Source organism: Mobula birostris, chromosome 2 (genome assembly GCF_030028105.1).
Source record: "Mobula birostris isolate sMobBir1 chromosome 2, sMobBir1.hap1, whole genome shotgun sequence".
Taxonomy (NCBI): domain Eukaryota; kingdom Metazoa; phylum Chordata; class Chondrichthyes; order Myliobatiformes; family Myliobatidae; genus Mobula; species Mobula birostris.
The window spans coordinates 137,737,825-137,762,251 of record NC_092371.1 but is presented as its reverse complement, the minus strand read 5'-3'; the positions used below and the strand labels follow the sequence as shown (position 1 = coordinate 137,762,251).

The following is a 24,427-nucleotide window of genomic DNA, read 5'->3' as shown; positions in this document are numbered from 1 at the left end:
TTATTTATTTATTTATTTTTCTTGTTTTGTACTTGCACAGTTTGTTGTCTTTTCCATACTGGTTGTTGTCCGTCCTATTGGGGGCGGTTCCTTCATTGATTCTATTGGGGGCGGTTCCTTCATTGATTCTATTGGGGGCGGTTCCTTCACTGATTCTATTGGGGGCGGTTCCTTCATTGATTCTATTGGGGGCGGTTCCTTCACTGATTCTATTGGGGGCGGTTCCTTCATTGATTCTATTGGGGGCGGTTCCTTCATTGATTCTATTGGGGGCGGTTCCTTCACTGATTCTATTGGGGGCGGTTCCTTCACTGATTCTATTGGGGGCGGTTCCTTCACTGATTCTATTGGGGGCGGTTCCTTCACTGATTCTATTGGGGGCGGTTCCTTCACTGATTCTATTGGGGACGGTTCCTTCACTGATTCTATTGGGGGCGGTTCCTTCACTGATTCTATTGGGGGCGGTTCCTTCATTGATTCTATTGGGGGCGGTTCCTTCACTGATTCTATTGGGGGCGGTTCCTTCACTGATTCTATTGGGGGCGGTTCCTTCACTGATTCTATTGGGGGCGGTTCCTTCACTGATTCTATTGGGGGCGGTTCCTTCACTGATTCTATTGGGGGCGGTTCCTTCACTGATTCTATTGGGGGCGGTTCCTTCACTGATTCTATTGGGGGCGGTTCCTTCACTGATTCTATTGGGGGCGGTTCCTTCATTGATTCTATTGGGGGCGGTTCCTTCACTGATTCTATTGGGGCGGTTCCTTCATTGATTCTATTGGGGGCGGTTCCTTCACTGATTCTATTGGGGGCGGTTCTTCACTGATTCTATTGGGGGCGGTTCTTCATTGATTCTATTGCGTTTCTTGTATTCACTGTGAATGCCCGCAAGAAAATGAGTCTCAGGTTGTATATGGAGACACACTGTAGAGGTACTTTGACAATAAATTTACTTTGAACTTCATGACTCTATGCTCACCAAGTGTATTAGATTCCATTTTTGTTCATTGAGAGGGAAGAAAATCTGACGAAAGGTCACCATTCTGGAATGGTTTTAAATAAATATAACAGAAAACGTTACAAAACCCTCAGCAGGTAAGGGAGCATCCATGGAAAGAGAAAAAGGACCCAAAGCACCGATGCAATTTCTCTTGCCACAGTTGCTGCCTGACGTGTCGAGTGTTTCCATAATTATTCATTTCTATTTCAGATTTCAGAATCAGATCTAATATCACTGCCACACATCATAAAATTTGTTGTTTTGCAGCAGCAGTAATTGCAATAACAAAAACTCTATATTATAATAAATATATATAAAATTTTAAATTTAAGAAGAAGTACTGCAAAAAGCGAGCAAAGAAACAAGTAGTAAGGTGGAGTTTTGGACTATTCAGAAATCTGATGGCGGAGGGGAAGAAGCTGCTCTTGAAATGATGAGTGTGTGCCTCCAAGGCTCCTGGTCCTCCTCTCATTATGACCACCAAGGAGGAGGTGAAGTCTTGGGTGACGGGGTCTTCAATGACGGAAGCCATCTTTTTGAGGCTTTGCCTTTTCAAGGTGTCCTCAATGCTGGGGAGGCTGGTGCCTATGATGGAGCAGCAGTTTTTTCCAATCCTGAGCAGTGGCCCCTCCATACCATATAGTAATACAACCAGTTAGAATATCCTCCACGGTACGTCTGTAGAAATTTGCATGTCTTTGGAAACATACCAATTCTCCTCAAACACCAAACGAAAGGTTAAGCCTTATTTGAAATTGCATCAAAATGCAGGACCCAGGATAGATCGTCAGAGATGTTGACACTCAGGAACTTGAACCTGTTCACTCTTTCCACTGCTGATCCCTCAATGAGGACTTGTGTGTGTTCCCTCAATTTCCCCTTCCTGAAATCCACAAACAAGTCCTTGGCCGTTCTGACACTGAGTGAAAGGCTGTTGTTACAACACCACTGAACCAGTTGATCGAGCTCACTTTTGTACACCTCCTCATCACCATCTGAAATTCTGCCAATAGTTGTGTCATCTGCAAATGTATAGATTGCCGCTGAGCTGGGCCTGCCTCACAGTCGTGGGTGTAGGGTGATTAGAGCTGTGGGCTAAGCACGCATCCTTGAGGTGCACTAATTTTGATTGTCACCGAGGAGCAGATGTAATTTCTGATCCGCACTGACTGTGTCTCCCAGTGAAGAAGTCAAGGATCCAGTTGCAGAGGGAGGTATAGAAGCACAGGTTTTGTAGCTTGTTGATTAGAACTGAGGGTATGGTTGTGTTGGATGCTATAAACAGCAGCCTGAGATAGGAATTGCTATTGCCCAGGTGGTCCCAGGCCGAGTGGAGAGCCAGTGGGATCGTATCTGCTGTAGACTTATTGTGGTGATAAGCAAACTGCAGTGGATCCAGATCCTTGATTCTATCCATGACCAACCTCCCAAAGCACCTCATCACACAGATGTGAGTGCCACTGGGTGACAGTCTTTCAGGCTGCTCACCCTGCTCTTCTCGGGCACTGGTACGATTGTCGCCCTTTTGAAGCAGGTGGGAGCCTCCACCTGCAGCAGTGCGAGATCGAAGATGTCCTTGAACACTCCGGCCAGTTGGTTGGCACAGGTTTTCAGAGCTCAACCAGGTACATCATCAGGGCCTGACGTCTTGCGAGGGTTCAATTTCTTGTAAGATGTTCTGATGTTGAGACAGAGATCACAGGGTCTGCAGATGCTGCCAGGATTCTCAAAGGTGTAGTTTTATTTACCTTTGCAAAGCGTGAGTAAAAGGTGTCGAGCTAAACCGGGAGAAGTATCACAGCCATTCATGACATTAGGTTTGGTCTTGCGGGAAGTAAAGGCCTGCAAACCCTGCCAGAGTTGACATGCATCCGATTCTCTCTCAAACTTCAATTGGAGTTGTTTATCGCACTTAAAATATCCTTCCTTAAGTCTTACCTGGACTTCTTGTATAAATCAGGATCACTGGTCTTGAATGCCACAGATCTAGCCCAGACATCCCACCCTGCAAAAACTCATTTCAGGGAGGTAGCACCATCAATTTGCGGGAGACTTCCGGGAGATGTGGGACGTCTGCATTAGAGTAGCTCCTTAGCAGCTAGCCAGCTAGTTTAAATAACATTAGCTATGCTGATGAACGAATGACACCTATTAAACTCACCTCAACATGTCTTTTACAGTCTTAACCCAACATGGGCAATAGAAAAGTCACTGTTGCAAACAGTGCAGTGAGCAACTCTGTCATTATTTTTGACCCCTATTAGGCAGGGGTACGCTTTAGTGTAGTCTGGGGTGACGTACATTTTATATTTTCTTTTTTGGAACACTCTGCCACTCTGACTTTTTTTGGAACTCTCTCGCTCTGGCTCTTGCTCTCGCTCTCTCGCTCTTGGTCACTCTCACTCGCGTCGCTTTCTCGCTCTCTCGCGCTTGCTTTCTCGCTCTCACTCTCTCGCTCTCTCTCTCTCGTAGTCGCTCTCACTCACACTCGCTTTCTCGCTCTTGCTCTCACTCTCTCACGCTTGCTTTCTCCCTCTCACTCTCTCTCATTCTCTCTCTCTTGCTCTGTCTCTCTCTCGCTTGCTTTCTCAATCTCACTCTCTCTCTCTCTCTCGCACTCTCTCTCTCTCGTGGTCGCTCTCACTCGTTCTCGCTTTCTCGCTCTTGCGCTCGCTCTCTCGCGCACTCGCTCTCAAAAAAAAAATGAACTTCCGGGACATTGTATATAATTTGCGGGCATCAGGGAGCCACTATTAATTTTCAAGAGACTTCCGGACCTTCCGGGAGAGGTGGGATGTCTGCTAGCCCTCAGTAGACTACAAATATCCTGGTTCATCCACGACTTTCAGTTTGGGTACATCCAGTATGTACTTGAAGGCACATATTCAACTACACAGGTCTTGATGAGGTCAGTGACACTATGGCGTATTCATTCAGATTTGAAGATGAATCCCAGAATATTGTCCAGTCCACCGACTCAAAGCATCCTGTAAGCGTTCCTCCACCTCCTTGGCCCTCACTGGTGCTGGTCTTTATTCTCTGCCTGTACGCGGGTAGTAGCAGTACAGGCAGGTGATCGGACTTTCCGAAGTGTGGGTATGGGATACCAAGGTAAACACTTTTGATGGTGGTATAACGGTGGTCAAGAGGTTCCACAGGTGATATGTTGGTGGTAGTTATTCAGAGACTTTGTCAAGCTGCCCTGGCTGAAATCTCCCACAATGATAGGGAAGGAATCAGAGTGCACTGTTCGTGTCTGCTGATCATGGAGCTCCTCTCCTCCAGTGCCTGCCTGATGTTAGCCAGAGGTGGACTGTACACTGCCACCAGAATGACGATCTTAATCTTAAAATTATGTTGCTTACTGAAGTACACAGGACTCGGAATGTTGATCTCAGTGGTAGTAATCCTAAACCAAAATATTTGATCATTCCCATCGGAGCTACACGCAGGGTCCCACTTCTCAGCACCATCTTGCACATTTCCAACTTGTAGAACTTTTTAATTTTGATTTTCAGAGTAAAATGTTAATTTATTCCGACTTGACATCTGATAATTTACATCATTTACCTTTACCTTCAGAATGTTTGGATTTCCACATTCACTCCAGGTGATGCTCAACACCACAGCAATAAAGACAAAACTCTAGCGCATTCATTTTTAACTTTGAATTGGAAATACTCAACTCGTATCTAATTCACCATTTTTCAGTAAGGCTCTTACTCATTCCTTGTGGATTACGTAATTTTTAAACAATGGTGATCAGGTACAATATTAACCTCACCTAATTTTACTTTCCCTTTTTAAGTTTTATTTATGAATATTCCTGTAATGACTTTTTGAAACTCTTAAAAAAAATCTTATTGAAAATTAAACATAGTAAGCTCCTAATTTCACGACAACCAGTACATGGAAATACAGGTCGACCTCCACCAATCCGGCACCATTGGGACCTGAGGAGTGCCGGATTAGTGAAAATGCCGAATTACAGAGGGATCACATTAAGCATAATCAGTGCCGGATTATCGAAAGAACCAGATTGCAGGTAATCGGATTAGTGAAGGTCGACCTGTAGTATGAAATACCAGAGATAAAGGATGCACTATCAGCAATCCAATTGAGAAAAGCCACGTTTGCACTTACGTTTTTCTTCTGGCATATTATTTCCTGCAAAAGGGACAAAGACAAATTAGCTGACATTACCATAAAACTTGTTCAAATAATACATTTCTAGAAATCACACAAAATAATTAAACTCTGATTCTTACACAGTAAGGCTGCTGCAATTGTAATAATATGATTAATCCAATCAGTCTGTTGAAAGAGAGTCTTAATCCATCAAAGACTTCAATTAGAGAGCCCAATGGCCTATTAGGTCTTTAATGTTGCATTGTTGAAGCACAGGATTATATTTTTTAAATTTCCTACAATGAAGAAAAATTGCTAATTTGCTTTAGTTGTTAATAATCTTGCTCTGAATTAAAACCTTTCCATTTCAAACGATTCCAAGGCTTCAGTGAAGTTCTAGCTGGACAGCACCTTTCAGTTAAAATGCTAGATGGGAATCCATGTGTTTGTTTTGGAGGTTTATCAGAACAAGTGTCTCAGGCATCGTGTGCACATTGGCCTGCAATGACAACAAAGTCTACCCTTCAGAAAGTTACCGACTGGATCTCATGCACCTTGAGTCTTCCAAGGAAACAATTTTTAATGACAAGTTCTTTCTTGTTTTTATGACATTCTACCATGACATTTTGTCTATTTCTTATCAAAAATATGTAATATATACTGGTTGTGTGAGCATTTGAACATTTTTCTATATTTTCTACTGTCACACATTTCTCCATATTAAATTTCAGCTTCCACCAGTCTTGCACCTGACACCAATTTGTTTACATCTCGCTGTAATTCATCACTTTCTTGATGCTGGTGACTCGTCTGCTCGTTAATATGAAAGGAAAATAGAACATAAGCAACAATACCTTTAAAAGTGCTTGAGAAACTGGTCTTTCATGGCAGAACATGGGATCAAATCAGCCTGGACTCAAGGTTAAAGGATTTCCTTTCACTCACATTATGAATGTAGCTGCTGATTTTGAGCACATTTGAGATGTGTTTCAATACCAATATTTAGTTTTCATCTACTAAAGTTCCAAGAGGTAGTAATGTTGTTGGAGGTAAAGAAAGGATTAGGAGGACATTTCCTTGAGGGGCTTCCCTGCATATCTGATCCTGCTCGTCCACAGTTTCCACTAGTAATGGTGTATCAGGTGGTTTGTCCCGAAGGAACATGACAGGGTGGATGTTCTGAGAGCGCTTGCTGCATTTTTTTAAAAATGGGTTCTTTTGAGTTTCTTGTATTGTGGCTGTCTCAAGGTTGTATATTGTATACATATCTTGATAATAAATGTACTTTGAAAGAACATAGTATAAAGAGTCACCCAGTTAAATGAATGAGGAAGATGCGATTTTCTTCCTCTCAAAGGTCTGTGAATCCTTGGATGGCAAGGATAGCAGAAGCATCATTTTCAACAGTGATTATTTTTAAGGTAGACCTTAATTAGTCCAGTGGGTGAAAGATTACCATGGATAGATAAGAAAGCAGATCTGTTATAACCATTCCAAATGGTGAAGCACACTTGTAGAGTTGAGCGGTCTTCTCCTATATCTAGTTCGTATGTTTGTATACTACTTACACAGCAACATTGCTTAACAGAAACAATAAGTGCAGGAGATAAAATGCTAATCAGTTACTATTGTTACTAAGGGTCTTGCTTACCAGGTAAAATGGTATGTACCCAAAATACAACCTTTGTCTCTTAATGAAAGCCAACTAGCCAAATATATATTCCAAAATCTTCTCTGTATATTTTCTCTTATTAATTCCTTTTCCACCCCAGAAAATGCTCACCCCAGGCATTATGAAGTTACTGTAATGTTCAATTGAATTGCCTATTAAAGCAAGCAGATGCATTAATAGTGAATTGAACTGAATTAATTACTAACATCCTTCATATACATGAGGAGTAAAAATCTTTACAGTACCTCTCCATCTACATGAGCAATGTGCAATTCATACCAATTTATACTTAATCAGAGGTTATATATATTTCGGGTACATATCCATTCGTCAGGACAGAATCCTACCTGGTAAACAAGACATAGTAACTGATCAGCACTGTATTTTCTCTCATACTTCTTGCAAGTTTTTTTACTGATAAGTTCAGCAACTACATTGCAAAATAACTGGTTCTTAATTGGACAGCACTTTGTAAAAGCACAAGACATAGGGGCAGAATGAGGCCATTCAGCCCATCATGCCTGTTTTGCCAGACAAACATGGCTGATTTATTTTCCCCCTCAACCCCATTCTCCTATCTACTCCCCATAACCCTTGACACACTTACTAATCACAAACCTATCAACTTCCATTTTAAATATGTCCCAAAACTTGGCCTCCACATCTGTCCGTGGCAATGAATCCCACAGATACACCACCCTCTGGTTAAAGAAATTCCTCCTCATCTTGCTCTAAAGGGACATCATTCTCTTCTCTTCTGGTCCTAAACTTTCCCACTATTGGAAACATCCTTTCACCCACCACTCTGTCTAGGCTTTTCAATATTCGATAGGTTTCAATGAGATATCCCCTCATTCTGCTAAATTCCAGGGGGTACAGGCCTAGACCCATCAAACTTCCTCACACCCTTTCATTCCTGGGACCCTTCTGTTCCCTCTCCAATACTAGCACATGCTTTCTTACATATGGGCCCACATCTGCTCACAATTCTCCAAATGTAGTCTGAAGAAAATCTTATGAAGCCTCAGACCTACAATTTACAAAAGCAGTTACATCATACAAGGAGGTTCTAGGTCCAATTTGCATCTAATTAATCACTTGTTGCATAACAAGGTAAAGTAAATTTGACACCTTGTTGCTAGGTGTGGTAGGATGCAATAATATCCCTCAATGGTAACCAATGTAAAAAGTATCTATTAAATATATAATTTAACAGAATGTAAAATGACTCAATCTTATTTGTTTTTATTAATACTAGAAAGTTTTAAAAATCCTTCAGCTCTTTCATGTCATTTGAAATTTTTTCTACTATTTTGGTATGTAATCAAAACTGAACACTGGCTTATTATGCACTCACAAGATTCCAATTTGTAGTTTATTATCCACAAAAAAGAGCACTTAAAAGTATGAATTCATTCCACTTGACTTCACCTGCAGTGACTGAAGTGTATCGGAATTTGTATCGCAATATAAAATGATATTATTTGCCATGCTGAAACTCTCTCGCACTCCAAGATGATAGAACAGGGAAGGCTGACGGAAAGCATCACTCATCTCCACCACAGCGATATCTGCAAACAACAAAAGATAAATTCAATAATGTCTGATGAACTACAGTTTAGAAATTAATGTATTGAACAGGAAATGGGCAGAAATTTGGCTGAGCTCCAATTCATCACTGCACATCATCCATCCAGGACCCATTTGAAGAATTATTCTGCAGGCGTCCTGAAAACAATAGACTCTCTAAAAGCCACCATCATCAACACTAGAAAACTAGTCTTTCCATGATTTTTTTCATCCAGTTGTTCAAAAGCCTTTCTGATTTAGCGTAAATGATTGCTTTAATTTCACACATTATCTTGTTTTTTTTATTCTCATAGATGACTCAGTACTGCTGCATGACCCAGAATACTATCAATTACCAGCTCTCATCACCACAAATAGAACCAGTAGTTACATATGGGGGAAAAATATACAATTGCACAAAATACAGAGCAGATTCAGGGCTTCAAATACCTCCCATTTGTCCGTTTGGTTGAATGCATTCAAGACTCATCACTGTTCAGCGCAAAACACCAATAATTCCTAATGAACTTTAACTTCTGAGTTGTTTTTAAAGAGGGCTTCATGCAAGCTCTCCAACTAGACAAGTATAAAGTGTTAGAATATTTGGCTGCATTGGATAATCAGACGCAGCCTAAAAGTCAGTTTTAATATGTACGGTGCTCACCCTACACAGGAAATACTTAAACAACAACAAGCAAAAACATAGATCAGTGAGAAATAAACCATTTTATTAATCCAGAAACATAATTAACTAATTAAACAAAGCAGATAAAAATAACCATAATCAACTTTTTCTGTAATTCAAATTTTTATTATTATTTATTCTTATTTTACAAAGCAGCACAGCATATCACCGAGCAGATAGAGTACAGCATATTTACACACCACCCCATGACAGGAAAACAAGTAAAACTTAGAAACAGAAAGAAATTCTAATTTAAGTTTAAATTAACATACAGCCAAAATTGATCCCATGAGTCTTGCACTTTTCCCTCACTGTTAATTCTTCCCAACATGTGCTCATGTGATGAAATCTTAATCATTTCCTCAGTCCATTCCTTCACAGTGGGACAACTGGGTTTTTTCCAGTTTTGCAATAAAATTCTTGCAACTGTGATGAGGCCCACCTTTAAAATAGTAAATTTGTCATTGTTTACATTAGGTATCACTGTCCCATCAGCCAGGAGACAAAGCTGTGGGCACAAGGGCAGTGTGGAACCCGACCAACTCCCCAACAAATCGAGAACTTTACACCAAAATGGACGAACCATGGAACACTCCCAAATCATGTGAAAATATGTGCCCACCTCATTTTCACATTTCCAGTATAAATTATTATCAACAATCCTCATTTGGTAGAGTCTAGTTGGTGTCCAATAATATCTGTGTACTATCTTATACTAAATAAATTTCCCTCTCGCTTCCCTAATATGTCTATCCACATTTGATAAAATATTTGACCACTCATTATCTTCAATATCGCTTCCAAGATCCTTCTGCCATACCGCTTTGAGATTGTTACACGATTCACCCACAGAGTGCTTGAACATTTTATAAAACATTGATGCTTTATGAACTTCCTGTGGTAATGTATTCAGCTAAATGGTTATTTTGTGGGTCACCCTTCTTGAATATGCTACTAATGCAATGTCTTATTTGTAAATTCTTCCAAAAATTCCCCTTATCTACAAAGTTATATTTCCTCTGCAAATCCACATATGACACAAAAATCCCATTCTCATAGAGATCACCTGCTGTATTTACACCTTTAATCTTCCATTCTTTCCAGTACACCATTCTTTTCCCAACTTTTGAGCTGCATCCTATAGATCCCTGTTTCAGATTAGAGGCAACTAAGAATTCTAGTTTAATATCCCAAAAATAGTTACTTCAGAAACCCAAAATAAGAACACCATCTCCAGCAATCTTTATTACTGACACTCTGAGAACCCTCTCACAACACCCAGTGCCTTTCCCATGCACACTTTATCAGGATCCTCTAACTTTCCAGTTAAATGGGATATCTGGGAATATATTCAGCAGTCATTACATTACTCTTCTGAAAGATAATTAAGTGCTGAGCAACTTTCTAATTTAAACCTTGTTCTATCGTTCCTGTAAGTTGTTACTGTTTAGAGTCTGAAGGTGACAGGCTGCATCTGGCTCAACACACACAAACTGCTGGAGGAACTCAGCAGGTCAGTCCGTCTATAGAGGGAAATGAACATTCCTGGTGAAGGTTCTCAGTCTGAAATATCAACTGTGCACTTTCCTCCCCCCACAGGTGCTGCCTGGTCTGCTGAATTCCTCCAGCTGTGCGTGCGTGCACGTGTGCATGTTGCTCCAACTTCCAGTATCTTCCAGTGCGTGCCTTACAAAGCCTTCATCTTGGCCTCTTCTGGTCACATCTCCATAATGTTAATCCCAGCACACTGACTTCCATTGACATCACTGTATGCCCCAATTAGGCAACCTCTATGCTCTAGGACTGTTTTGAACCGGCTAACTCGCAGATGTTCAAAGAGGTGACCACAAACAGAGAAGACACAGACCTCAAGGAATATGCCTCCGCCCTCCCCATCATCCCAACATGGGTGCCCCCCTGGGTTGTGTGCTGAGACCATTGCTGTACACTCTGATCACATGTGATTGCATGGCCAAACACCCGAGAAATCACATTGTCAAGTTTGCTGACGACACGACAGTGGTGGGGTTCATCACCAACAATGATGAGATGGCCTACACAAAGAAGTTGGAAGAACTCAAGGCCTGGTGCCAGACAAATAACCGCTTCCTCAATATCAACAAGACAAAAGAGATGATTATTGACTTCAAGAGAACTTGCACCACTCTCACCCTTCTTTACATCAGCAGCACAGCAGTGGTAACTGCCAGCAGTTTCAAACTGCTGGGAGTGCACATCGCACAAAACCTCTCAAGAAAGCTCACCACTTTTCGAGGAGGCTGAAGAGAGCTGGACTATGCACATCTATACTCACAATCTTCTGTAGATGAGGAATAGACAGCGTCCTAACATGCTGTATCACTGGTACGGAAACTGCATTGCGTTGGACGGAAAGGCTTTACGAGTAGCCAAAATGACCCAACGCATCACTGGCAACAGCCTACCCACCATCAAGGACTGATATAGAGAAAGGTGCTGAAAAAAGCCCTGCAACATCATGAAGGATCCCACCCACCCTGTTCATGGACTGTTCGACCAACTCCCATCAGGGAGGAGATAGTGTAGTATCCACACCAGGACCACCAGAAACAAAAACAGTTACTTTCCCCAAGCAGTAAGACTGATCAACACCTCCACCCATTAACCCACCTCAGCACACCCCCACCACCAGTACTTTATCATTTCCTGTCAGAGTCACCTCATGTACAGACACTCCTGTGCCGAACATCACTTTGTGGATATACAATCAATCTCCGTATACAAGTTATCTTATGTATTTATATTTATTGTGTTTTTTTAGTATGTTCTTTGTTTTATTGTGTACCATTGGATCCAGAGTAAAAATTATTATGATATCCTTTACAGTTGTGTATTGGAAATGACATAAAACAATCTTGAATCTTCAAGGTCTCTTCATCCATGTTCTCGATATTTATTGCTTATTTATTAATTTTGGATTGACAGAGTTTGTTGTCTTTTGCATATAGGTTGTTCATCAGCCCTGTTAGGTGCAGTCTTTCATTGACTCTATAATGCTTTTGGATTTACTGAGTATGCCTGCAAGAAAATGAAACTCAGGTTGTATACGGTGACATACAGGTATTTTGATAATAACTTTTATTTGAACTTTGAATCTTGAATACAGAGTGTATCTGGGATCCTGCATTGAAAATTAAGGGCTCCTCACAAATCAGCCCCAGGCTCTGGAGTTCTCACATTAACATCAAATGTCCATGTGTCCATGGTCATATAAAACAGAAACAGGCCCTTTGTCCCATCATGGTCATATAGACTAGAAATAGGCCCTTTGCCCATCGTGTCCATGGTCATACAGAAAGGAAATAGGCCCCTTGCCCCATCATGGAGATATAGAACAGAAACAGGCCTTTTGCCCATCGTGTCCATGGTCATATAGAACAGAAATAGGCCCTTTGTCCCATCATGGTCATACAGAACAGAAATAGGCCCTTTGCCTCATCGTGTCCATGCCAACAAAGAATTACCCTCTTTGTCAAGTACACCTGTACTCGGCACCCTCTTTATTAGGTATACCTGTACATCTGTTTGCTAATACAAATATCTAATCATATTGTTGTTATTGTCCAGTCCAAATATCAAAATGGGGAAGGAACTTGATCCAAGTGATTTTGTCTGTGGAATAATTGCCGATGCCAGGCAGAGTTACTTGAGTATCTCAGAAACTGCTAATCTCCTGGGATTTTCATGCACAACAGTTTCTGAAGTTACAGAGAATGGTGCAATAAGAAGAAACATACAGTGAGCGGCAGTTCTGCGAGTGAAAACACCTTATTAACGAAAGTGTCGAAGGAGAACAGCCAGACTGGTTCAAGCTGACAGGAAAGTGATAGTACTCAAATAACCATGTGTTACCACAGTAGTGCACAGAAGAGTACAGTGAACGCACAACACATTGAACCTTGAAGTGGATGGGCTACAGCAGCAGCAGACCACAAACGTACACTCAGTGACTACTTCATCAGAGACGGAAAAGGCCACTGTGTATACACTTAATCCTATATAACAGCACTGCTTCACAAGGTTGCATCCTCAGTCCCTGAACAGTAATGACTGCATGACCAGATTCTGCTTTAACTCCATTTGCAAGTTTGCAGATGATACCATCATCATCATCATCATCATCATCATCATCATCATCAGGTGTCATGCCCAGTTTGAGCTTTGACTGCCATGGCCCACACACTCCTGTTTCGGGTCAAGTGGATCAATTCATTGGTATTCATTTCCAGTTCTCTGGCTGCTGTCTCCATCATCATTTGTCTTTGTCTTCCTACCATCATATCTCAAATAACAATGAGTCAGACTTCAGGAAGGAGATAGGGAGCTTAGTAACGTGGTGTAATGACAACAACGTCAACAAAAGAGGTAGTCATTAACTTCAGGAAGGGGTGGCACAGATGCTCCTGTCAACATCACTGGTGCTGAGGTTGAGATGTTTGAGAGCTTCAGGTTCCTAGGAGTGCTGTAAAGTGTTGTGCTAACCGCTACGCCAGTGGTCCCCAACCACCGGGCCGCGGGGAAACGATATGATTTGGCGATATGAAACGATACGAGTCAGCTGCATCTTTCCTAATTCCCTGTCGCGCACTGTTGAACTTGAACACCACCCCCCCCCAACCCCGTTGGCCAGTCCACAAGAATATTGTCAATATTAAACTGGTCTACAGGGCACAAAAGGTTGGGGACCCCTGCACTACGCCACTGTGCAGCCCTTCAATGTACCTGGACACAGGCGACAAGAAACAAATTCCACTCCCAATTCCATAGTCTTCTACCCACTTGTACAGTGTGTTTCAAACACTATCCACTCTCCGGGTGAATATCCTTATATCGCCTCAAAATTTCTTACTCATTACCCGCTAGTTTTAAACACCCTTGCAATAGGGGGAAAAGTTTCCTACTACCTGGAGTTAGCCATCAGCATTGGCATTAGGAAGATCAGTAGATCATTCACAGAGGGGCCTTATGATTGGCCTACTCAAATTACAGCATCTCGAGCTGCACTAAGTTAAACAGAGGTGGGTACTTCGAATTTATCCTCTAGATAAAATGAACAAAGTATATTTGCACAGAACTGTTCAGAATGCTTTACAGCCAATGAAGTGTAGTTACTGTTTCAGGAAAGGAAATGCAGCAGACTGTTTCTACACAGCACTCTCCCAAGAGCAACAATGGGATTTTGACCTACTAATCTGCTTTTACTATGCAAACTAAGGAGCAAATTATAAACAGGACCTCAGGAAGAACTCCCTGCTTTTCAGTGTTACAATGGGATACTGAACAACTTAGCAGTTTAATGTCAGAATCAGGTTTATTATCACCGGCATGTGGCATGAAATTTACTAACATAGCAGCAGCAGTTCAATACAAAAAAAACCCAAAATAAAATAATAATAATAAATAAGTCAATTACAGTACACGTATATTGAATAGATTAAAAATTGTGCAAAAACAGAAATAATATATTAAAAAGTGAGGTAGTGTCCAAGGGTTCAATGTCCATTTAGGAATCGGATGGCAGAGGGAGAGAAGCTGGTCCTGAATCGCTGAGTGTGTACCTTCAGGCTTCTGTACCTCCTACCTGATGGTAACAGTGAGAAAAGGACATGCCTTGGGTGCTGGGGGTCCTTAATAATGGACGCCGCCTTTCTGAGACACCGTTCCTTGAAGATGCCCTGGGTACTTTGTAGGCTAGTACCCAAGATGGAGCTGACTAGATTTACAACCGTCTGCAGGTTCTTTTGGTCCTGTGCAGTAGCAACCCCCGCCCACCACCCCCCCACCATACCAGACAGTGATGCAGCCTGGCAGAATGCTCTCCACGGCACATCTATAGAAGTTCTTGAAAGAAGGCAGTCCAGGCTGTGTTGCACGCCCACAGTATCACACTGGAATATCATTTGGATTTCAGTCTTAAATATGATTTGAACCCACAACTTTCTGACTCAGAAACAAGAGAGGTATCAAATTAGTCATCATGAATGACATTGTCCCTCATCATGACTGTCCATGTTAGCTTACAATTTTGCACTCTCAAATACCATCTAAAGTCATTTACAAGCACCAAGCCAACAATGATGGCAGAGGTTGCATCACTGAGTTCTACGCCAAAGGCCCTCGCAATATCACAGTATATTCAAACCAGTGGTCCTCTGATTGTACCTTGATAGCAAGGAGCACGATGTTCAAAGCTCTTTCATACATTATATACGTGTGCTTTCTGACGCTTATCTGATGCTTGGTTTTTGCATTTCTAAAGATGCTTGTAACTCAGTAATATCTAGGCCCATCTGTGTCATATTACACAACACTCATTTTCTTATGTAATCTACAAAACGGGTGACACGGTAGCATAGTGGTTAGCACAGCACAGCTTTACAGTGCTGGAGACACAGGTTCAATTCCCGCCACAGCCTGCGAGGAGTCTGTACATTCTCCCGTGACCGCGTGGGCTTCCCCCGCCTTTCCTCCCACAGTCCAAATACATACCGACTGGTCGGTAAATTGGGCATTGCCCTGCGGTTAGGCTAAGATTAAATTGTGGGATTGCAGGCCAGCACGGCTCAAAGGGCCTGCTCCACTCTGCATCTCAACACATAAATAAATAGATAGATAAATAAATAAACAAACACTTTCAAGGAGTATGTGATCTATCGTCTCAGCTACAAGCTATCACAAAATCATCTTCATTTATTACTATCCATCTCTCACCCCACCATTATAGAAAGATTCCCTGAAAGGAGGGTCAATGATTTTCCTAGTTTGCTGATTCCTTTTTCTACGGTATCACTGAAAACAAATGTCCACAATTACTTTTGTCAGAGCTGCTTACTGCCAGCACAGCTTCATTCCAAAAATCAGAGAATTCTTAACCTGCAACTTATTGGCCATAATTACACCAAGACTGTATTCTGGATGCCTGCTGTTCCATATAGAAGATTAAAGAACATCTGGCAGATGTTCTTCCGTATCCACAGTAACTGAAATATGCAGTTATGTCACATCACTCTGATGCAAGATGGGCATCATACAACAGCTTAAAACAGCAATGAAGCTCATTATTTACAATGTTAGTACATGAAACCTGTCATGCTAATTGAAGGCCTGCTCTTCACAGTCTCTTTTCACTTCAGTCCCACTTTGCTAATGTAAAGCCATTTAGCTTCGAGCAAACAGAGTGTCAGAGGACCTCCTCAAGTCCCAATCACCATGGCAATCTAGAGGTCAAAGTTGAACATGGTCCACAGAAGTGAGCAAGGTGACCGTAGCTGTTGCTCTTACTGCCTCTCCCTCTCTGTTTTTAATTCTGGTTAACCACCGAGCCTTGTCCAAAATACACTTTCTACTACCTAAAATAAGTCAGAGCTAGACTGCACTGTTGATAAACGTTATGCAATTTTTACCCTTCATAAAAGGGGCCGTCTAAGTTTATTTTTGGCCCAGATCCGTTGGCTAATTTGGTGCATCTTTACTGGTTGCATTAAAAGGCAGATACGACATTTTACCTTCTCTTCAAAATTACACTGATGTTGCAGCTTTAATATTCAAGGATGTAATTCAATTGTTAACAAAATTCTGACTGAATTCTTATTAATGCTTTAAATTCACAACTTTATTCTGCAACATATGACACAAACTGTGTCAGGAACATTTTTGTCAAAGTTCAGTAAATTTATAATCACAATGAAAGACTACAAAAGCAGGGCAGACAACCAGTGTACAAAAAGTAAGAAATAATAGTAAATAAATATTGAGAACATGAGATGATGATTCTATTGTTGAAGGAATATTTCAGTGATTGGGGTAAGTGATGTTGAGTGAAGTTATCCCCTTTGGTTCAAGAGTCTGATGGTTGAGGGGTAATAGCTGTTTCGGAATCCTGTGGTACGAGTCCTGAGGCTCCTGTACCTTCTTCCTGATGACAGCAGTGAGAAGAGAGCCTGTTTAGGGTGGGGTGGTGGGGGTCCCTAATGATGGATGCTGCTTTCCTGCAACAACAATCCGTGAACATGTGCTCAATTGAGGTGGAGGAGGCTTTACCCTTGATGGACTAGGCCATGTCCAATACTTTATTGTAGGATTTTCCGTTCAATGGCATTGGTGTTTCTAGAACAGGCTGTGATGAAGCCTGTCAATATACTCTCCACCACACATCTATAGAAGTTTGTCAAAGGTTCAGGTGTCATGCCGAATCTTAGCAACCTCTTGAGGAAGTCGAGGTGCTGCCGTACTTTCTTTGCAATTGCACTTGAGTGCTGGGCCCAAGACAGGTCCTCTGAAATGATGACAGCAAAGAATTTAAATTGCTGACCCTCTCCACCTCTGATCTTCGAATGACAATTGGCTCATGGGCCTCTGATTTCCTCCTCCTGAAGTCAATAATCAGCTCCTGGTCTTGTTGACACTAAGTTGTTTTATCTCTCCCTCCTATATGCTGATTTATCACCACCTCTGATTCGGGGCAGGACAGTGATGTCACAAGCAAACTTCAATATGGCATTAGACTTGTGCTTAGCCACACAGTCATAAGTGTAAAGTGAGTAGAGCAGGGGGCTAAGCACACAGCTTTGTGGTGAACCAGTGCTGATGGAGATCGTGTTGGAGATGTTGCTGCCAATCCAAGCTGATCCATTAAAAATAGATCATAACTTTTAGTATATGTGGAAAAGAAACATAATACCTGTTACAGAATAACAAGAAACACACGTGTTGCTAGACAAATATGAATACCACACCCTGGGTAGGGCAGGCAGCTCAATGAGCATTTCGCCAATGACTCAATGTGCAATGCTAGAGCAGACGTAACCCATCAGATGCAATTAATACAAAGCTCTTCTATTACATTTTAGGGGCCAACTTGGAAGTACTGATGTAAAGCTAGCTTCCTTCACAAGGGTGTGGAGCATGGGTTCTAAACTAGGGATATATTGTGTTCTACAAGTTACACAGATTTGTCGGTTATAGAGAGAGTGGTAATTGAGCAAGAGTACAGATAGAAATTTATAAAATGAGATAATAAATACACATGGAGCAGGGAGAAATTAAACTTAATAGCAACAAAGATCAAGTATCATACATGGTAAGGGGAGGGAATGAGCTGGAATGGTAACTACTCTTCAGATAATTACATTAAATGCAAAACAATTCAACATTAAATACTTAATTGACAATGAAGTGGATAAAGCTTTTGGATACTATTTGAAACGATTGGAAATCTTATTTTTTTCATATTCAGTCACTGCGGAGGAGCATGCAATCTGTTGGAAAGGATCTAACAAAGTGGTTTATTCTTCTTAAACGATTTCAGTGCACCAGAACCCTTCCATAAATGTACAGAGTTTGCATGTGATGAGGGAAACGTATTCAGTGTGCAGCAGAACAAAAAAAAAACAATTTTAGCAAAAAACACTGACTGAGTAAGGAGCAAATCATGTTGGGAGAACATCATGTAGAAAACTGGCACTCCACCAGGACGGACAGAATGAATTTCACATCTGTTAGCTTCCTTAAAGGATTGAAGTAACTTTGGTAAAAATGATAAAAGATGTTAAGGAATGGAAGCTGTTGAATTAGACAGCAGATTTTAAATTTCCTTAATTTCTACTAATTGTTGATTGCCCATGGCTGTTTGCACTGTTGTCTCGTACACAGTTGGCTGCTATTGTGCTGTCTGTTATGATATTGTCCTGTGTTTTATGCTTGGCACCAAATTACAATCAATGCTAGTACATTTCACATGCTGGCAAATGAAGTGATTCTGACTATGATTCTGATTACTTTTTACTTTTAGAAGCAGAGACTAAAAAAAAACATTTAGCTTATTCTACCTCTTCTAGCTCTTTGGAAAACATAAACAGAATGAAAAGTGAACCCCAATAAGCCTGTTTTTCCAGTCAATACGAAAATGGTACAGCCTCAAAAAGCCATCCCAAGCTCTCAGTTACATGCCGTTTCAATGTTCCTTCCCATTCCCACGCTAACCTGTCCACTCTGTAACCTGTAACCTGGCTTCCTCCATCACCAGGGTGAGGCCCAATACAAACACAGACATCCCACCTCTCCTGGAAGTTCCGGGAGTCTCCTGCATATTAATAGTGGCCGCAAATTATATACAATATCATGGAAGTCAATTTTTTTGAGAACGAGCGAGCGAAAGCAAGAGAGCGTGAGAGCAACCACGAGAGAGAGCACGCGCGAGAGAGAGAGAGAGAGAGAGCGCGCGAGCGATGAGCGAGAGCGTGTCATGGTAGAGTGTTCCAAAAAATATATAAAACGTACATCACCCCAGACTACACTAAAATGTACCCCTGCCTAATAGCAGTAAAAATAATGACAGTGTTGCTCGCTGCACTGTTTGCAACAGTGACTTTTCTATTGCCTATGGAGGGTTAAGACTGTAAAAGACATATTGAGGTGAGTTTAACGGGTGTCATTCGTTCATTAGCGTAGCTAACGTTATTTAAACTAGCTGGCTAGCTGCTCAGGAGCTACTCTATTGCAGACATCCCACCTCTCCCGGAAGTTCCAGGAGTCTCCTGCAAATTGACGGTGCTACCTCCCTGAAATGAGATTTTGCAGGGTGGGATGTCCACAAACAGCACTTCATTTTCTGCCAGGCTAGGCCATGGGATGAATGCTGAGCTTCCCCATTTAAGGAAACCTTCCCCTCTAGTGGGTCCTTTCCCATTTATCACCTATGCCCACCTCTCTCGCTCCTGATCTTCCTCCAGGGCTCCCATTTTGTCCCTCTTCCTCCCTCCACCCACTTCAACCCTTCCCACCTTCCAGTTCAATGCATCCACCACACACATAGATCACCCACAGGTTTCCTTGCCAATCCTGCTCCACTATCTGGCTCTAGTTTCATCTGCTGTTCACCTCTCCCCAAAGGGTTCCCATTATCACAAACAAGAGAAAATCTACAGATGCTGGAAATCCAAGCAACACACACAAAATGCTGGAGGAACTCAGCAGGCCAGGCAGCATCTGTGGAAAAGAGTAACAGCCAATGTTTTAGGCTGAGACCCCTCATTAGGACTGGAAAAGTGCTGCCAGGATAATCAAGGACACGACCCACCCAGCCAACACACTTTTCATCCGTCTTCCCTCCAGGAGAAGGCTCAGGAGCTTGAAGACTTGTACAGCCAGATTTGGGAACAGCTCTTTCCAACCGTGATAAGACTGCTGAACGGATCCTGACCCGGATCTGAGCCGTACCCTCCAAATATCCAAACCTGCATCTCGTTTTTTTGTACTACCTTACTTTCCATTTTTCTAATTTTTCTATTTATGATTTATAATTTAAATTTTTAATATTTGCTATCAATTTGTAATCCAGGGAGCGGGAAGCGCAGAATCAAATATCGCTGTGATGATTGTATGTTCTACTATCAATTGTTTGGTGACAATAAAGTATAAAGTATAAAAAAAGAGATGAGAAGTCAGAATAAGAAGGTGGGGGGGAGAGGACGAAGTACAAGGTGGTAGGTGATAGGTGAAACCGGGAGAGGGGGAAGGGGTGAAGTAAGGAATTGCAAGGTTGATAGGTGAAAGAGATAAAGGCCTGGAGAAGGGGAAATCTAATAGGAGAGGACAGAAGGCCATGGAAGGGGAAGGAGCACCAGAGGGAAGTGATGACCTGGTAAGGAGATAAGGTGAGAGGGGAAACTGGGAATGGGGAAATGGTAGAGGTAGGAGGCAATTACCAATGTATTGTTCCCATTATCACCTCCTTTACTAACCAGATTCCAACCTTTTGTACTCCCGATTTCCCTCTAGCAGATATCTCCAACCGTCACCCTCCCCTCCCTGCATGTTGCTCCATTTATCGCTCTGTTTCCCTCCCTTTATTTGTCATTAAACAGCCACTCTCCCATCTTTAGCTCTCCCACGCACCTCCTATCCACGCTGTTCCCTCCACTTTCCTACCTTTTGCAGCTTGCCTGTCATCCTACACCCAACTCTCAGTCTCCTGTCTCACCCCTCCATCTCTTTATACCACTCACATCACCTCTCCACTCAAAGTCCTAATGTAGGAGTTCAACCTGAAATGCGGACAATTTCTTTCCTGCTACAGACGCTGCTTGACATGTTGAATGCCTCTAGCAGTTAGTTGCTCCAGGCTCCAGTATCTTACTGGATTAGCACTTTAGAAACTACAAGTCTAGTCCCATTACAGCAGCGTGAATTTGTTTTAACAATTTAATAGAATCTGCAAAGATAAGACTGGCATGACTTAAGGTATTCTTGTAAAAACAAAACAACTCTCTGCCATGGTCTTTGAATAGACTTCTAACAGTTCTTTAAAAGTTATAATTTTGCTAGTTTACAGCATTTGTTAAAAATGTGTGGCTTTACTAGTTACTGTCCAGAAATTTATCCTAAAAATTCTAGTTATCACGTTAAACTTAGCAGCCATACATAATTTCTGTAGGGTTATAGAATGCTTCTATGAACTAAATCTTTTAAAATACTTTGGAACTTTTGTAAAACATTATAATGTTTCATTTTACTAATTTCCAGAGTTTCGTAAGTACCTTAGTAATTTCAGTACGAAGGTATTTCCTTCCACCCACATACAATAACATTTGGCAAACTGTAACCAAAATCAGGGTGACAGATACCTCAAAAGAATTGATGGTTTCTAGATAAAATCTGGAGAAACGCCCAGTCTTCAAAATCTAGGTGCAAGTATTAGAATTATCCCATTATGGGACAAGGGGGAAAGCAAGATCAAGTCTTGAGACCTATACTAGAACATTTGGGGAGAGAAGGTAATAGCACAAATGCATCCAATTACTTTTGTTCCCATTGTTTTTTTTGGAAAATTTCTGCTGTAACTTGTTCACCCAAACTGGCCATGTTAATTGAAAAAAATCAAAATTGCAGGTGTTACAGGAAGTGGCCAAGTTACTCATCAAGGTAAGGTAGTATCTGCGGATGGAATTAGCAGGTTGCATCAATGAAACTTCAGCAGAACTGTAGAAGTGGGAAAAACAGTGTGTTTTAAAATGTAGAGGGGGGAGGAGTGAAGAGGACCAAGGCAATGTCTGTGATCTGGTGGAGATGAAGGTTGCCCAGGTGACCGGTGATCTGGCCAATAGAGGCATAGTTGGTTTTGTATGCAGTTTGTTTAGGATGAATATCATTTCCTGTATGTAAGCTGTTTTTTATATAATTTCCTGCACTGGTTAATTTGGATTTCAATTGGAAGCACACGATAGAAAAACATCCATCCCCATCCCCTCTTAATTCTCCCTTGAAACAGCAAAATCTGTTTAGTAAACATTCAGAATATATATTTGAAGGAAGTATTATGTTTATCACTTATCGTTATTAAGATATTATAGCACCACAATTTTAATCTTGGTTACTTGGCATGTGGTGTTTTGCATGTGTGGTTTACACTGATTGTCCATCACGGAGACACACTGGACTTCCATCTGTCCCAGGATCCATAGAAACACATCACACAATTGGATTGCTCTCCTCTGCAGTTCATTGTGAGAGAACTTTGGAAAACTATTGAGATGGCTAAAGAGAGATTCTTCAATTGCCGCTGGAGATCCATAGCATTTGTGCTGCCTCCTCCGCACCGTTTGAAAACTCATAGCTCCATTATTAATGCGAATTGCTCTAACCCTTGTTGCATGTTGCTGTGACTCCCCACCAAGCCACTTACAGAAAAGTCTCAAATCTGTTTTCACTTAGTTTGAGACTTAATCATTCCTTGGCATTGCAAAAGCTTGACCTCCAGGATGGATAACTGGCAGACTGGTTGTTGAATACTTTTACACCTGCTGTGACTTTTGTTTCACTAGTTAAGACTGACATCCTAGGGATGCCAGTCAGTGAGTGTTCTGGCCAATAGAGGTGCAGTTCGTTTTCTATGACATCACTTCCTGTATGTAAGTTTTTTTATATATCACTTCCTGTGTGGGTTAATTTGCATTTCAATTTGAAGTACACAGTCGAAATTCATCTCCATCCCATCTTTATTTGCTCTTGAAACAGCAATATCTATAACCATATAACCATTACAGCACGGAAACTGGCCATCCCAGCCCTTCTAGTCCATGCTGACCTCTTACTCTCACCTAGTCCTACCGACCTGCACTCAGCCCATAACCCTCCATTCCTTTCCTGTCCATATAGCTGTCCAATTTAACTTTAAACAACAACATCTGTGAGTCTTAAGTTTTGTAGATATACTTTGAAAGAAATATTATGTTTATTGCTTATCGCTATCAAGATATCTTTGCGCCACGAGTTTACTCTTGGTTACATGGCATAGTTATGAAATGTTGCATGTGTGGTTAACACCAATTGCGAGAATGATCAATAATATTCAGGTGCGCAGCAATTGAGTGTTCAATTTAATACCATTTTACTTAACTTTCTGCAGTTTCACAAGTAAGATCTCATTAAAAACCCTGAAGAAGCTGCCAGCTGGGGTGATTTTTGAGAAAGTGTTTAACGCCCTGCAAGGGCAGTAGAACCAGTACTGTCAGTGCTGATAGTTAATAGATGAATATGGGCAGTAAGAGAATTAGGGAGAGAGTTGCTGGAAACCTGAACCAAAATAAAACCTTGGAACTACCCGGGAAATATGCTACATCTGTGCAGAGAGAAAAACAGGAAAGGCTGGCAATCTGAAATTATGGAATTCAACTTTGCGTCCAGACAGCTGCAAAGTAAGTAGATGGAACACGAGTTGGCTTTCATTCTCTATAGATGTTCCTTTGTTCGAACATAGAACAGTACAGCACAGGAACAGGTCTCTCAGCCCACGACATTGTGTCGAACAAATTCAGTGCCAACTAATCCCTTCTGCCTGTACAATGTCCATACCCTTCCACATTTACATGTCTGTTTAAGAGGCTTTGGAATGCTTCTGTTATAGCTGCCTCCACCACCACCCCAGGTAGTGCATCCCAGGCATCCACACCAGCCTCTGAGTGAAAAACTTGCCTCACTGAATTTAAGTCCTCTGCATACCCTCTGGTATTAGACATATCAACCCTGGGATAAAGTTGCTGGCTATCTATTTCATTTATGCCTCTCAAAATCTTATAAACATTTATCAGACTTCTAATCTGCCTTCGCCACTCCAAAGAAAAGAACCCAAGCTTTTGCAACCTCTCCTTATAGAAGGTGCCCTCTAATCTAGTCAGCATCCCAGTCGGCCTCTTCTGCACCCTCTCCAAGGTCCAGACCATATAACAGGCAAACCAGAACTGAATTCAATACTTAAGATGCAGCTAATCAGAGTTTTAAAAAGCTTCAGCATTACTTCCCCACTCTTCAAAGTAAATTTATTATCAAACTACAAACT

The 24,427-nt window shown here is 41.5% G+C and overlaps 1 protein-coding gene across 2 annotated transcripts in view; it reads right to left on the bottom strand.

The window, feature by feature from the left end:
* Positions 1-24,427, bottom strand: part of map3k5 (mitogen-activated protein kinase kinase kinase 5) — a 189,531-nt gene that overhangs the window by 143,364 nt on the left and 21,740 nt on the right. For both annotated transcript variants that reach the window (XM_072249338.1, XM_072249347.1), the window contains exons 2-3: positions 8,232-8,371; positions 5,144-5,167 (exon numbers count right to left, since the gene is read on the bottom strand). In XM_072249338.1, the coding sequence (XP_072105439.1) occupies positions 5,144-5,167; positions 8,232-8,371 (164 nt within the window). The remainder of the gene's footprint in view (positions 1-5,143; positions 5,168-8,231; positions 8,372-24,427) is intronic.